A 17,210-nucleotide genomic window follows, 5' to 3' on the forward strand; every position below is an offset into this window, starting at 1 on the left:
GCTATAGCCACCAGCTGGTCATAAACTAAGGTTAAATGTAACCACAGTCCACAACTGCCAAAATCAAAGATGAAAACAGTTTAAGCAATTCTGAAACTTTTAGCTTGTGAACAAGTTCTGTGTTTTTCTTGTATTTGTGTATTTAGCATCTGTCAATCTCTGGACCGAACAAATAGCTTAAGTTGTCCCTCATGATGATATACAGCATGTGATTCCAGTACAGGATACTGGAGACAAGAGAATCATTAGTTTCAGGCCAGCCTGGCTAGATAGCAAAACCCCAAGTCAAACAAAACAACAAAATATCAACAAATACCAACAGCAAAAGCCAACTCAACAGGTTGAAAAGTGTTGAAGGGAATATGGCTAGCTTGAGTATGGTAAGCATGGAGAGCATGGCTCTGGCAGGCCTTGCTCCTCTCTCCCATACACTCTGCTTTGCTAAAAACCATTACACTCCTTAAAGCTTGCTCCCAAGGTCTAGCATTTATTTGGCCACTTCCATCTATTGATGGAAGGTCCAGCTATCAAAGTATTTAAGTCCAACAATCAGAAGCCCCTTTGGCTCACCTAATTAATATGTCCAATTAAAATTAAACACCTCATCCTAACAGGAGGGTTTTCTATTTTTCCTTTGTAAGCTGCCATTTTCTTAGGTGCCATGTCCACCTCCCCCTTACACAGAGGCAGGCCTTTGTCCCCCTAGGGACAAATATCCCTGCCCCCTTTCCCCTTCTCCTTCTTCCTCTATCTCCTGTGTTTGTCTCTTATTTCTGGCCTTCTATCCCCCTGGGGAAAATAAATCTCCTTTGTGCTGATAACTTGGCCTTGGTGGTCCTGAGTAGATCTTTCAGTGCAAGTGTCCTGTCCAAGTGACTCCGTTGGTCTAAACTTCTTCCAGGCAGCTGGCCTGGATTCTGCTTCTACTCAGCTACTCTGGTCTCAATCTTCTTTGCAGCTTGGCTTGTTTACGCCTAGGAAGAAGAAGCCTAGGGAAAATGCTCAGTTTCAAGGATTTTCTGAAACTATTTTGACTTGTCTCAGCTTCCTTCTTGTGTAAGGATGGAATGTTGCAATCTCACAGTTAACAGTTACACAGCAAAGCTATACATACATTCCTAAACAGTACGAGGCTGCAGAAATCAATGAAGGCACAGTCACTAGACTTGTGATGATTTTTTTGTAATAGGCAGAGTTCACTTGTTTTGCTGTAAAGCTCTTCCACTTCCTGTTTATCACACCCAGTATTATATTTCCAATTAGGGATCATACCTGGTAACCATTATATGTAAATTTCTGGACAAGAGGACATATAACTTCTTACACAGCAGGTGAAAACCTCCCCTTTACAGTGTCAGGCACTACAAATTAGCATACAAGAGCTAAACAAATGCATGCTATCATTAGAAGGACAGAAAAAAATAAACCCTCTTCAGTGGCCCCTGGTTTTACCAAAATGGAAGCATCAAGGCCACAAATTAAGACCACAAAGCCCTACATGCCTAGATCTCAGAAAGAAAACAAGAAGAAAGAAATGAGAAATATTTTTGACTCAGCTGTACCTACAAGACAAAGTGAGATCTCTACAAAAGCTGTTGATCCATGCAGAGTTCAATTTTGTCTCCTACTATTGAGAAGAAGAATCCCAAAGACCACAGGTAGACTCAACAGTAAACATGTTTATTAATGCATAGACTAGATGTTGGTAGTCATAAGTTGGTAAATGGAAGACTGGAAAAATTAACCACAGTGTCAGTGTAAGACAACAATTTCCATAAAGAAGGGATGATAATGCTGGGAAACTCCAGCAGACTAAAGACTGGTTCCTCCTGGTAAAACATGACAGATGCATGTTTCAATCACTCAGGAAAAAAACAAAACAAAACAAAAAAAACATGTTCCTTGTGAAACCTCAGTAAAAACCCCCCACTCTATCTCCTACAGACAAAGAGAAGCTTAAACCAGGATTCCTAAGTATAGATAAGAACTTAGACCCCTTTAGTTCCCAGGTGGTGATATCAGCTACAGGGACTTAAAAACACAGTCAGGATATTGGCCAACTGGTAGGGGCTAATTGGCCATAAAACATCCCAAACTTCTTAAACCCTGGAGACAGCTCGTAAAATTCCTAACACGGTTGCTGAACAAACAAAAGATAAAGATAACATAAAAGACTGAAAAAAGGAAACTGATACTAATCAAGGAGAGGGAGGCGGGTTGTGGGGAATGAATTATGTGGTCTGTGCCTTTAAGAACTAGTCTGTCAAAGGGCAAGCTCCTACTGGCCTCACTGCTACAAGTGAGTATATTGTATGGAGCTTCCCTGCTGTGGCTTGTAAACTTAAACAGAATAAACCTTGCTTTTGCATTCTGGTACACTTGTCCTAGGTGGTCTCTCTGGGGGGTCACGATCTGGGCACAACATTCCTCTTAAGGCTTTGCTCAGGATTCCACCCAGATATTCGCCTTTCCTTAGCATGTTGAGGATACCAATGCACAATGAGCAAGCTGATAAAAAAGTAAGATGATTTCTACCACAGAAAATGGCTTGAGTATAACTCAGACAAGGGCCCGAATCACATCAGCATGTATAGAGCAGTCCCTGTAAAACCCATCCATTCCTGAACACACAAGGAATACAAACACCCTGGATGTTTGAAAATATAAGGTTCAACTTCAGGCAAGCAGTTCAATTATAAAAGTTAATACTGGGAAAAAAAGAAAAGGAAAAATAAATGAGAACATCCCCTGCAGGTCCATGTCTTCTTGAGCACAGTATGAACTTCCAAGACCTAAAGGATATTAGACCTTGGACTGAAGCTATTTTTGCATGTTATTCTCATGAAGCCTCTCCATGGTGTGAGACTTTTCGGTGGAGAAAGAGGGTAGACTGTTGAGGAAAAGATTTCCCACATTTACCACACTCATATGGCCTCTCTCGTGTGTGAACTACATGGTGTTGAAAGAGGTGACACTTTTGGACAAAAGACTTACCACACTGGCCACACTTAAAAGGCTTTAATCCAGTATGAAGTTTCTGGTGTTGCATAAGACCATTGCTTTCTTGAAAAAATTTCCCACATTCTTTGCACTCAAATGGCTTCTCCCCAGTGTGAGATCTCTGGTGTCGAACAAGCTTAGATTTGTAAATGAATGCTTTCCCACAATCGCTGCACACATGAGGCTTTTCTGCAGTGTGAGTTTTGTGGTGTTTGTTGGAAGTGTCTCTTTGGCTAAAGGATTTCTCATTCTCATCACACCCATAAGGTCTTGCTCCAGTGTGAATGATCTGATGTTCAAGCAGACTATGGCTGTGTGTGAAGAATTTCCCACATTTATCACATTCATAACGCTTTTCAGCTGCATGAATTCTCTGGTGCCGAACAAGAGTTGATTTGCATCCAAAGGATTTCCCACATTCATCACACTCATAAGGTCTTTCTCCAGTGTGGATTCGGCGGTGTTCAGTAAGGTTGGAAATTTGCCTAAAGGATTTTCCACATTCATCACACACATAGGGTTTTTCTCCTGTGTGAACTCTATAATGTTTAATGAGGGTATCTCTTTGGGTAAATGATTTCCCACATTCACCACACTCATAAGGCTTTTCACCTGTGTGAATTCTGAGGTGGTTATTTAGGTGGGAGGTCTGTCTAAAAGATTTTCCACATTCATTGCACTTGTAAGACTTTTCTCTACCAGGGACTCTATTGGGATGAGTAAAAGAGCTTTTATGGTGGTGGACTTTCCCACATTTAGTAGACTCAGAAAGTCTTTTTCTAGCATTGGCTCTTGGGTGGTGATCCTGAGTGTGTTTAAGGCTGGAGGCTTCTCTGTGTTCACTCTGCTTGGAATATCCTATTCTAGTCTGAAAGCCCTTTCCACATTCAGTGATTAGGTTTGGTTGCTCACAAATGGGAATGGTCTGTGGAGGGATAATGTCCAATGCATCTGGGAAGTTCTTTCTAACTTCTGCAGAGGGAAAGGGCTTTTGTGACCCACGAATTCTGCAATTCTTCACCAGTAAGGCTGTATGTGAGTGTCTTTTCAAGGTATTTTCTGAGTTGCGATGATTCTGTTCCTGGGGAAGGTTTGATTTCTGCCTAAGTTGATGAACCAGGTGCAACATGCCTTTCAAGAGTGGCAAATATATATCACATGGATGAGACTCCTGGTTAGCTGGACTTGCTTTTGGGGTCCTGACCAGTGACAATCCTTCTACAACAACCTGATCAAAAGGTAGCTTTCCATTCTCCATTCCTTGCCAGCAATCTGAAAACAGAGAAATGAATTATTATGACACATATTTATTATGATGGTGTATTATTTGTTTTAAAATAATTTTCTGTAAAATTATTTATATACTTTATTACTTTTTATTTTATTTTTCTGATAAGTTCTCACATATCTCAAGCTCACCTCAAACACATCACGAAGTTATTGTTTACCTTGAATTTCTGATCCTCCAACATATATGCTTGTAAAGCTAGACATGTAGCTTTTAAAACTAAGCTACACCCACAGCCCAATAGGTAATGTGAGTTTTTTTTGTTTTGTTTTGTTTTGTTTTAATTTTTATGTTTTATTTTTTTTCTTGGTGCCAGGAATTACCCCAGGGCAACATTTTTCAACCTGAGGGTTGCAACCCCTTTGCGGGCTGTATTTCTGATAGCCTGTGTATAAGATGTTTATAGTAGAAAAAATTATAATTTTGAAGTAGCAATGAAACACTTTTATGGTTGGGGGTCACCACAACAGGAGTAACTGTATTAAAGGGTCACAGTATTAGGAACATTGAGGACCACTGTCCTAGGGCTTTACACATCTTAGGTTAAGTACTCAACCACTTAGCAGTATAGCAACAACTTGATTTTTCGATATCTTCAAAACTTTGCTAAAAGCAAGGCATGATGCCATGTGTTTGTTATCCTAGCTATCTTGGAGACTGAGGCAGAACGGTTTTAGCTCAGGCATTCAGGCTTAGCCTGGGCAACACATCGTGACTGGTGAGTGGGATCTTCTTTATTGCTTCTGGCTGGGGAGAGACTAGAGTCTTCTTCTAAGCAAGGCAATTCTTAAGCAATAACAAAGGCTTCAGGGGGCTTATAGCATTTATATGCAAATGAACCAATCAACAGCTCATGCTCCCTGCCACATTTTCTGTCTCTTGGACAATTCAAGATGGAATGAATATTCCTTTGTCTAATCATCCTGAGTTCAGGGAGCAGACAAGTAAGGCCAACTGCCCCACAAACCTGCTGTCATTATTTAAACTGCTCAACCCTAAACTGTTTGCCACAGTCTGCTTTTCATGGAGAAACTCTATTGGTGGTTGTGATTAATTGTTTTCCCTTTCTTGCTTCTGCCTCCTGAACACCAGGTACTTCTCATGGGAACACCAACTGTCTTATATCACTGTCCCCAACCTCTCTGTGCTATTACTCAGTCACTTCTCTAGTTAAAATCCTGCAGGTACATTTTAAAACAAGAAAAGGAAAGTCTTGTGATTCACATAGCAAGGCATGAGGCCTTGGTGCATTGATGTGAGGAAGAGGGAGCTACATGTGAGGTAAGGAAGGGGCTGCCAGAAAGTGTTAGGTTAATATTACAAAATATGGAAGCCTCATGAGACAAAGGACACAAGGTTGAATTATATCACAAACATTAGAGGCAACTTATTCCTCAGTCAACAGCATTCAGTAAGACCTTATTGTTTGGGGTCTTCATTACAGGAATTCTGTATTGAAGGTTAAGGATATCTCAGATGTGTTCAAGGAATATTTAGGCATTTATGGATACTTCACAATGAATGCATATGAGTACTGGAAAATGCCTAACAAGAGGTGGTACAGAGCAACAGGTAACAAGTCTCCCTGTCTCAATGGGCAACTCATCAATCAAGGTCAATTGTCCTCTGGGATTGCACTGCACTAAAAAGCATCCAGGGATATCTCCATGCCCCTTGTCATGAATCTGCATGGAACCTGCATGAAGCAAGTCCTAAAAGAAATACAAGACAGAGCAGATGAGCCTCCAACAGTGGCCCAAGAGACTCGGCTTATTACATGACCAGGATGGAAAATAACATACTCGAAGGAGATTTTTGGCAACATCTCATAGTCCTATGTAAATATTGATCATGACAATGCCTGTCATTTCTCACTCTGGCAGTCATGGGGAGCTATCATTTAGGAAGAGGTGCAGAAATGAGGAAATGAAGCCCAACATATCTAGACTACAGAAACCATAAAAGGAAGCAGATGAACAAGAATCTTACTTTACTGATACAGGGTACCTGATGCCCAGACTCTTCTGGCACTGTTTGGAACAGTGCATACAGCTAATCCCTCCATATATGAGAAGATAATAGAGAAGTTAACAGAACCCAAAATCTTGCTCTGGAAATAGCAAAGCTATCTGTACTGGAAGAAAATGGATATTGGCAAGTACATGGATGGGCTGGGTATGGGGCCTTACCCAATGAAGTTATAAGTGCAAAGTTCTCTAGCATCACACGAAGGTACAGCTGCCTCTGAGCCTCATCGAGGAGCCTCCACTCTTCCTTGGAGAAGAAGATGGCCACATCCTCAAAAGTCGGAAAGCCCTGCCACAATGGGAACAGACCTTTCCATTATCAGTTCTCTTAGGATCCCAAGTTCATCATCATCCTCCCCGCAAGTCATTCTTTCCCTGAATGCCCTTTCCTGATTTCAAACCTAGAGGAGATAATTGGTGACACTAATGTCCACTCTCATGATGCTCCCATTCATCACTATGTCCTCTGAAAGCACCAACTGTGGGAAATACATGGGATAACACTTCAACTCTGGTCATGGTATATACAGCCCACAGCCAGTTTCTAAGGGTTTTCAAAGCTGTACCTTTCTGATACAAAAAGTTTGGAGCTTATCTACCATTCTGTAGTTCTCAAGGCTATCCCTATCGATCCACACTCCCTCCATCCATGTACCACTTCACTCTTTATCATATTTCTCAGAAGCCCTCCTTCCTACTTCTACCTCCACCTTGATCCCTTTCCATAGACCTCTTTCTGTTTCTCTCACATTACTCAGAACATGATATCCAGAGAATCAGACCACAGACTCTCCAAATGCCTCTCCTCCAAAAAATTAGGCCAAGCCTCTGTGCAGACTGCTCATGGGTGGGTTTGTTCTGTCTCCCTGGGGCACAGTTAAATAGCTTTACTGTGCCATGGCCTCACAGCCCTGCAAGATAAACTTAGGATCCAACTGAGGACCTGGCTCCTTGGTACTTAGGTGGTGTGGAATTTCCTGCCAGCCTCTCCAGAATTTGTAAGCCGGAGGTCCCCTTATTTCAGAGGATTTCTATGCAGGCTTGTCTCCATAATGCTATGCAGAGTAGATGGCTCTTCTGCTCCTTTACCTTGAACTATAGCTTCATGATGTCCTTCCCTATGTCTTAAAGGGAAGCTTCTCTTTCCCTTTAAGGCCCAACTAATGCTGCCCCTGGTGTGAGCTGCTGTCCTGTCTGTTACTCTCCCACCTCACAGCCCTACTATGGACCCATGACCCCAAAGTCCCCTCCCCAGGAGTTCTGAAGGATGACTGGTCTCAGCTTCCTTCTCCACAGACCTGCAATCTCTAACCTGCACTCTGTTATAACACAGATGGGCCTTGGCAGCTTGATACAGGATCCCTCTGATGGTCCACACTGCCAGAGGCAGCCCCAGTTCTGTTCTCAAGCCCCCTGGATTAGTCTATTTTCATTAACATAACAACACATATAAGGCAAGCACCTTTATAAAGAAAAGAACTATGTTTTGGTTTGTGGTTCTGGAGGTGCAAGGTCTCTTTGGTGACAACCTTCTTGTTGCAGGGTCCTGATGCAAGAAAGAAACATATGATAAGAGGCAAGAAGAAAGGAGGGCATGTGTGTGTGATCTCTTTTATAAAGAAACCAGGATTCAGCCATGGGTGAGAAGGACAACCTTAATGAGTTAATTTTCTCCTACTCACTCCTCAAAGATTCTCTCTCTAAACACATCAGGCAGGTAAGTTTTTACCCTATTAATACCTGACACTGAGTATTATATTTCAATACATGAAGTCATGGGGTTGGGCTCGCAACCACGCAGAAACCACCGCAGACTCTGCTTGACTGTTTCACATCTCAACCTTAGCCACTCAGGAAAACCCGCTGATCTCAAACACATATCACTTTATTCAACTTTTTTGAACCTGATGTACCCTCTTCACATTGTTGCCTTCCCTCTTCTCCTGACCCCATTCAATGGCCTGGCACAGTGTCCTTCCTTCTACACGAGCCTGTGACTCTCTCAATTAACACCTATGTCTCTGAATGTATGACCTGCCTGAACCTCCTCAGACACACTAAGGGTAACTACAGAATTCCACTACATCTAAAGCATGCTGGATAAACATTAATCTTAGCTTTAGGGCCTCGGTTTCTCCTAGTACTTCTCACTGATCTTATCCTCTAGAGTTCTGACAACTTGCTACATCTCACACCCCTCCCAAGGCCACTTCTGTACCTGTGATTCTCACAATGACTACCCAGGCACCCAAATATAACCCACCAGTGATCCCTGCACTCTTTCCCAAGTGTACTAATATGACTACCTAAACTACAAAAACTCCTCCTAATGGTTACCCAAATTATACCCTAGCACAAATACTTCAAACACTGTCTTCTGAATGACTCCATCCTGAATTTGAATCCACTCTCGACATGGTTCTAGGCTGTGTAGTTAACCACCCATTTGGTATGCCCAAATTAGGTGTTTTGAAACATCTCAGATTCTAAGCATATCCCCAAACCAAACTCCAATGTTAACTGCATCTACCACCAACTTCACACCAGTGTTGGCGGTGCCTCTGAGCTTCTAGTTACTAAACTTGAACACCACGCTTTTACACACAAACTTAGCTCCCAGTTTTCTCTCTCACCATCATCAGCAGTAAACCTGACATTCCTTATCTAAACAACACAAAACCTGGAGCCCAACAGCAACCACCTCTGTGACTAAGTAGCTTTTTCCTTGATTATCTCATCCTTCTGTACCACCAGGAAGTGTAACCTGGGTCACAGAAGCTCCCAATTCTTCTGGGATTCTGAAGAGAGCACCTGAGAAAGCCACTGCAGGTCTGACAACTATGCCCTAGCTTTTGGGTCCCAAGAGAAATAAAAGAAAAACTATTCTGCCCCACCTTCACCCATTGATTTATCCAGTATGTAACAGCAGGGTAGTCTTCCCTTTACATGAATTATTTTGAAGGGACATTAAGAAATGTCTTGTTCACCCCAGTCAGAACATCAACAGACCAAGGTAATGGCACTAGCCAAATCTGGCTTGGTGAAACAGTGAGACTACTTAGTGTTTTTCAACCTTTCTAATGCTGCCACCCTTTAATACAGTTCCTCATGCTGTGGTGATTCCCCAACCATAAAATGATTTTTGTTCTTCGTTACAACTTTATAACTGTAATTTGCTACTGTTATAAATCATCACACAAATATCTGTGTTTTCCTATGGCCTTGGGTGACCTCTGTGAAAGGGACGTTCCACCCCCATCATGGGTTGCTAACCACAGGTTGAGAACCACTGCTCTAGCACTCCACAAGACCAAGGACAGATGTGGTGAGCTTGGTTCAGCAGTGGTGAGGAATTAATGGTGATCCTCTCCCTGTCTTTTACAAATAAAAGGAATGTTAAGAGTCCCAGTAGCCTTACCACTGCCATGGTGTCTCTCTATCACTGTACTCTTTTGCTTATTTCACTGTCACGATTAAGGGACCAATGTATTTTGTAGGTCACCATATCAATCTCTGCTCCATAAAGGCCAATAACCATAATACGCCCAAAAGAAGTTATGTTCACACCTCATTTGCCCTGGTTCCCAGCAGATAAGAACCAGTCCATGTAGCCCCCAAGCCAAGAGTAGGGCTCCTGTACTTAAGAGTCTGTTCAGGTCAGCAAGCCAAACTTGGACACAGATTCCAGAACACAATCCCTAAGACAAAGAATAGGACTAGCTCCAATGAGGTCGTAGAATGGTCATAAGAATTTCTGAGCAAAGGTAGGTGGTGAGAAGCCACTATCCACGGTCGGGGGTCCAAGTGCACATCACATGCCTCCTCATTTTTCTGCTTTCCCTGCTCAGCCAGTAAGCCAGGTGACCTGGAAAGAACTTCATGAAGGACATCGCTAGGTCCTCCAATTCCCAGTGTTTGTTCTTACTATAAGAAATTGCACACGGTTCCAACTTTTCCTGGGTTTCACCTTGCCCTTTTCCAAACGGTTCTACCTCTGGATACAATGAGTAGAACACTTCAAAAAAGCTGAAATCTGACTGATTCATTCAGCTCACAACACTGGCTACCAGCCTCCTGCTGTGAAAGCTCCCAGCTCAGCACTCTCCCACAGCTCTGACTCTGGATTTGGAAATGGGGGCCCATCTGTGGGTCCTGCACTGTTTTGAACCCAGGGATTTCTACTCAGTAGCTGGCCCTGCACTAGGCTTTAAGGTGGAGCAAAGCCCAAAGGACTCAGCACGTACCTGAGCCAGGTCGCTCTGGGTGGCCACCGCCATCGGATTCCGAAGGTGCAGATTCCTAATGTGCAGCGGGAACCGCGAAACCAGCGCAGCTCCTCAGTCCAGCCAGAAGGGAGAGGTGGCAACACTCGCTCCACTGAAGCCCCAAACCCTCACAGCTGGCAGTGCGGAAACAGGGCGCTCAACACAGCCTCCAGAACTACTGTTAAGCCAGTAGTGAAGCAAGTTCCGTAGTGAGGGGACTGACCCAGAGATGTTGGCCTCTGAGCATTCATTGGCCTTGGCGAACTGCATTCTGGGCAACGTAGTTTTCAGAGGCAACAGGCTTGTGCTATTGGTAACCAAGGTAACTCCTGCCAAAGTAACTCCAATTACCTCATGAGAGAAGGAACCAGGTTTTACTAGTCTGTCCTCCCTCCCGCCCTCCTTTTTTTTCTTCCTCTATCCATCTCTTCCTCCTTTACATTCATTCTTTCCCTCCTTACTATCTTCTTTTTGTTGATCAGTAAAATTTTACATATTTATGGAGTACAGTGTGACATTTCAATACATGTATAACTTGTATTCGTTAGAATTTCTATTGTGATAAAACACCCTGACCAAAATAAATATATCAATAAAATAATAGAAGGCAACTTGGGGAGGAAAAACCTTATTTAATTGTTTACTTCCAGGTAGAAATCCATCACTGAAGGAAGTCATGGCAGGAACTCAAGTCTGGCAGGAACCTGGAGGCAGGGGATGGAGCAGGGGCCATGCAGGAGTGTTGCCTACTGCCTTGACCCACATGACTTGCTCAGCTTGCTTTCTTGCTGCATCCAGGACCATGTGTACCCATGTGTACAAGAGCGGCACTGCCCACAAGGAGCTGGGCCCTCCCACATCAATCATTAGTCAAGTAAATGCCCACAGGCTTGTGTACAGACCAATCTCATGCAGGATTTTTTTTTTTCAATTACGGTTCCTTCTTCCCAAATGATTGTAGATTGTGTTAAACTGACATGAAACTAGCAAGCACAAGACTGATTCTAAGAAACCAGAGTAATCAGTCTTACTATTTCTTTACTGTTTTATTTATCCATTTTCTTTAGAGACTAGGTTTCAGTTATTGCAGGCTGCACTGAAACTTGCTACATGACTAAGGATGTCCTTGATCCTCTTGCCTCCATGTCGTGAGTGCTGAGGTTATAATTTTGTATCACCATGCCCAGTTTGTGCAGTGGGATTGAACTCAGCGCTTTGGACATAGTAGGCAAACACGCTATCAACTGAGCCACATCCTCAGCCCTCATTTATTCAGCTTTCATAGAAAACCCCAAGTCCTCTTATCATTTGTTCCCCAGTCTGTTTCTCTTTCCTGCTAGTATCCTTCCTTCCCACATTCCCTTTCTGCTTCTGTGTATACATGTATGTACATATACATACAACGATGCCTGTATCCATGTAGTACCTACCATAGACATTTGCTTCTCATGACTCCCCTCTTTTTAATGCTTGCCCAACTATAGAAATACTCATGGACTTAGTGGAGGTGAATGGAAGGCAGAGCATCTATAGCCTTACTGGAGCTGGTCCTGTTCTTTGATTTTGGCATTATTACTTTCTGAACTAGGTAGAGTCTTCTTTGCTGTTGAGCATCAAAGTCTTAAACGTCATTTTTTTTTTGTTCCCGAATTGGCTTCTCCTGCACAAATCTGTTGCATCTGCTTCATGTTCACTTGCTTCAAATAGTTTTTGAAGGCATAGTTTTTCACAGAGCTTTCCACACAAGGTGAATTCCTCACACAAGTGAGAGAACTGTAGCTTTTTCTAGCCCTTGACTGGAGTTCCATCATGTTCTCTATCATTGCAGTGGGTTCCATCTGAGACACTGGAATAAAGGCCCAAGTTCTACAGCAGCTCTAATTACAATACTCAGGACATGGAGGCAAGGGGATCTGGAAGTTCAAGTTCTTTCTCAGTAGCAAAGCAAGTTTGAGCTATTATGAGGCAGTGGTAGCACACGCCTTTAATCCTAGCATTCCAGAGGCAGAGATCTACCTGGATCTCTGTGTGTTCAAGGATACAGCCAAGCATGGTGACTCATGCCTTTAATCCCAGAAAGGGAGCCTTTAATCCCAGAGAGTGATGGCAGAAAGCAGAAAGGTATATAAGTTGTGAAGACCAGGAACTAGAAGCTTTTGGCTGGTTAAACTTTTAGGCTTTGAGCAGCACAGTTCAGCTGAGAGCCATTCAGATGAGGACTCAGAGGCATCCAGTCTGAGGAAACAGGATCAGCAGAGGAACTGGCAAAGTGAGCTGGCTCTGGCTTGTTCTGCTTCTCTGATCTTCCAGTTTTACCCCAATACCTGGCTCCTGAGTTTGTTTATATTAATAAGACATTTTAAGATTCATGCTACATCTGGCGCCCAACTTTCATGGTATAAATTTATGAAAAAGCTGCTTGCCTGTGGGCTTGCGGGGCCCCAACTCAGACCCGAGCTACCCTCAGCCAGTTGTGGTGGCACACGTTGGTAGGATTTGCTGAAGGAGGCAGGAGGATCCCGAGTTTTAGGCCAGCCTAGGAGGCTTGCTAAGGAGAAGCTTCGTCAGGGGCCCAGCCACAAATGGTGGCAGTGGGACCATGGAGGCATCGGCTGCTGCTCCCAGTTGCTGGCTGCTTCTCATCGTTGGTGACTGTGGTGATGCTGCTACCTAGGATGAAGGGTTTACTGTTGCTTGTTCAGAGAAGAATTGCCAGGACCATCGTGTTACAAGAAAGCATCGGCAAAGGTCAGTTTGGAAAAGTTTGGCAAGACAAATGCTGGGAAGAAATTGCTGGGAAGATTTTTCTCTTCTAGGGAAGAATATTCATGGTTCCGAGAGACAGACATTTATCAGACTGTGATTGCTTCAAACCACAGAGGAAAAAAATATCTACAGGGAACTATGACCACACCTAATAGCAACTTTGAAATCTTCAAAAGGATGACGGGACCCCACAAAGACAATTTCACATGGACTGTGATAAAGCCATTAAGCTGATTAACACCACCAAAAGATCAACTTTGGACTACAAACTACAATTAGGACAATTTGGAGATGGCTAGCTGAGATGATCTAGCCTGACAGACTACTTGATCAAGAACTTGAAACAAGCCCTGCACTTTCTCATTATGCAGCGACTGGACAAATGATATAAAAAATTTCTTTTCAGGATTCCCTAAAGATTCCTTCACCCTAGAAAGCAGGAAGTAATTTTAAGAAAATGACACCTACATTCCCAAGATGTGGGATGGGAGGTTTTGGTTGTTTAATGAGTTATGGATATTGTTATTGTTTATGATGGTTGGTTACAAGTTGTTAGTTGTTAATGGTCAGGAAAAAAGTTGAGCAAAGAGATTAGATTCAGGTTTTGTTAAAAAAAAAAAGGAAAAAGAAAGAAGAGAATATAGATATGAGGTAGGTAGATCATTGACTCTACTCTGAGAAAAAAGATAAAGAAATAATAGGATAAATGGGTAGATCACCGAATCTACTCCAAAAAGAAAAAAAGGAAGATATAAAAATGACAAAAGTTAGATTATTGAATCTATTATGAATAGAAAAAAGATATTATGGATATGATAATATAAAGATAAGATAAGATTTAAAAAGGTCAATTTTTAAATCTACGTTTAAAAAGGAATTACTTGTTTTAAATAGGATAAGTAATGAAATTTTATTTGTATGAGTTTATCAAATGTTACTGGACTGGACATTGTTAATATATATAATGGAGTTCTTTATCTGAATCTGTCAAATGTTAATGGACTCGACATCGTTAATGTAATTCTTGACTGTATATATTGTATATACTTATTGGATAGTTTTTCTTGTATTAGTTATAAGCTTTTTTAAATTTTAGTCAAAAAAAGGGGAAATGTGGTGGTATTGTGCACCCAAAATATTGTGCACCCTAATAAACTTATCTGGTGTCAAAGAACAGCCACTAGATACAGAGGCTGGAAAATGATGGCACTCACGCCTTTAATCCTAGCATTCCAGAGGCAGAAATCCCTCTAGATCTCTGTGAGTTCAAGGCCTCATTGGAATCACCCAGGCATGGTGACACATGCCTTTAATCCCAAGAAGTGAGCCTTTAATCCCAGGAAGTGATGGCAGATAGCAGAAAGGTATATAAGGTGTGAAGACCAGGAACTAGAAGCATTTGGCTGGTTAAGCTTTCAGGCTTTTGAGCAGCAATTCAGCTGAGATTCATTCTGGATGAGGACTGAGAGGCTTCCAGTCTGAGGAAACAGGATTAGCTGAGGAATTGGCAAGGTGAAGTAGCTGTGGCTTGTTCTGCTTCTCTGATCTTCCAGCATTCACCCCAATAACTGTCCTCAGGTTTAATTTTATTAATAAGAGCTTCTAAGATTCCTGCGACATAGGAGCAGAAGACACAGTTTATTACTTTGTCCCCAATTACTTCTTTCAAGCATTAACTAGGACAAAGCAGTGTTACTTGGAGGAAAATGGATGAAAGAGAGAATTATTTTAAGTTAATAAAATCTTTCATGGACAAAACAATTACAAAATTGGTATGGTGGCACATACATTCAACCCAAGTATTCAGGATACAAGGCTGGCAGATCTGTGAGTTCAAGGCCAGCTTGGCCTATGTATTGAGTTTCAGTACAACAAGAGTAATGTAGAAGGACCTAGTCTCAAAACATAATAGAATGAAAGAAAGAAAAGAGAAAGGAAAAGAAAGAAAAGAAAAAAATACTCACACATTTTGTTTGTTCACAGATTTATATGAATACATAAAATTATGGTTGCATCTATATATAATATATCATATCTATATATCATATGATATATCATATATCACGCACACCTACACATATCAAAGAGGATAGTTAAAGAGTATGAGGGAAATGCACTCAGTGAAATATAATGTTATATGAAAAGCCCTACTGTGACACAGTTTCATATACAATGAACATTCACAAAGATAAAAATAAAGTAAAATGATGTTTTCTCCCTCATCCTGGCAATGTTCCAGTTACCATGGTTTTTACTGTCCTTTTTGCATTTTACTGCTGTGACAACAACTTTTGTCTTCTCCAGAGAATCCTTGAGTATGCCTGGTATAGCCTCCTTGACAGGAATGCATCAAAAGACTTTGAGAGTAGAGTCCATGGATCCTGGGGCACTGTGTGCCTTTCAAGTCCAGAGAAGCCAAGGTAGTACTTCACACTCTGAAGCATTCAGGCCATCTGAGTATCTCTGTCTTCCCTAGAACACAGTCAGTGAAGACTATAGAATTATGGATAACCAATTAGTATGAGAATTTAATCTCATATACCTTACTAGCTTATAGACATGGATGTATCCTTGCAACCTCCATCACATTCTGTTTTGATAAATGTATAAAAAGGTTGATGGCTTGGAATGAGGAGCAACATTTGGATTGCAGACATTCTGTGAACTTGGTTGCTGACAAGTTAAAGCAGGAAATCATCCATAGATGAAAATTCTACAGCTCATTATTGTACTTCAGCCCTCTTTCCCTGAAGAGGAATCTCTGAATCCCAGTACTTGGGTAGCAAGTGCTGAATCCCTGGGTAGCAAGAGCAATACAGGGAGAATTAGAGAAAAGAAGAGATGAGGGGAGATGAGGAGAGGAAAACAAGAGTAGAACAGAGAGAAAATGAGAGAGGATATGATAGAAAAGATAGGAGATAGAGTAAATGAAAAAGAGAAGTTAATTAATGACAAAGTATTCAAATTAAGCTTCTCATGTAGGAAAAACTATGGATTTTACTTGTAACCAGATTTTTTTCTTTGTTTTGCTATTTTTTTACACTGTTCATCTTCTCTCCTCTATTGTGAGATATACTTATCAGTGTATAAATTGACAACACACACACTATCTATCTATCTATCTATCTACCTATCTATCTATCTATATGTATGTATATATGACAACATTCAGGTTAATATGGTACCACCAGAGTCCAGATATCCCATGGAAGCAACACATGAATATTCCAATGCATCTGAAACACAAGAAAACTACCTTAAAACAACTTTATGAAGATGATAGAGATCCTTAAAGAGGAAATGAAAAGATCACTTAAAGAAATCCAGAAAAACACAAACAAAGAATTGGAGGAAATAAATATGTCTCTTAAATAATGCCAAGAAAGTAAACAAAAAACACCCAGGCCAAGGAAACTGTTCAAGACATAAAAATCAAAATAGAAGCAATAAAAAAATACAAACTGAGGGATTTCTGGAAATGGAAAATCTGGGTAACTGAACAGGAACTATAAACACAAGCATCAACAACAGAACACAAGAGATGGAGGAGAAAAATCTCAGATGTTGAATACACATTAAATAAAATAGATTCATCAGTCAAAGCAAATATTAAATCTAAGAAAATTACTAACACAAAACATTCAAAAAATCTGGAAATGTATAAGAAGATCAAACCTAAGTATAATAGGAATAGAAGAACAAGAAAATGCAGAGATTATATTTATCAAAATCACAGAAGAAAAATGCCTAACCTAAGAAAGCACATGCCTGTAAGGGTATAAGAAGCTTATATAACACCACATAAATTTGATCAGAAAAGTAATTTCCCTCACCACATAATGATGAAAACACTAAACATGCAGA

At 41.3% G+C, this 17,210-nt stretch overlaps 1 protein-coding gene across 1 annotated transcript; it reads right to left on the reverse strand.

Moving 5' to 3' along the window:
- Positions 1 to 1,659: 1,659 nt before the first annotated feature.
- On the reverse strand, positions 1,660 to 10,877 carry LOC131926123 (zinc finger protein 416-like). Its single transcript, XM_059281415.1, has 3 exons — positions 10,560 to 10,877; positions 6,478 to 6,604; positions 1,660 to 4,272 (listed from the first exon to the last, which is right to left on the reverse strand). Exons 1-3 carry the CDS (start codon positions 10,590 to 10,592, stop codon positions 2,840 to 2,842), a joined length of 1,593 nt encoding a protein of 530 aa, XP_059137398.1. The 5' UTR covers positions 10,593 to 10,877; the 3' UTR covers positions 1,660 to 2,839.
- Between the last annotated feature and the right edge of the window lie 6,333 nt (positions 10,878 to 17,210).

Source organism: Peromyscus eremicus, chromosome 1 (assembly GCF_949786415.1).
Source record: "Peromyscus eremicus chromosome 1, PerEre_H2_v1, whole genome shotgun sequence".
In the NCBI taxonomy this organism is placed as follows: Eukaryota; Metazoa; Chordata; class Mammalia; order Rodentia; family Cricetidae; genus Peromyscus; species Peromyscus eremicus.

Coding starts and splice junctions, on each gene's coding strand:
- LOC131926123 (XM_059281415.1), bottom strand. CDS start 10,592: ATGGCGGTGGCCACCCAGAGCGACCTGGCTCAG. Junction 6,605..10,559: donor CCCAGAGCGACCTGGCTCAG/GTACGTGCTGAG, acceptor CCATTGTGGCAG/GGCTTTCCGACTTTTGAGGA. Junction 4,273..6,477: donor TGCACTTATAACTTCATTGG/GTAAGGCCCCAT, acceptor CTCTGTTTTCAG/ATTGCTGGCAAGGAATGGAG.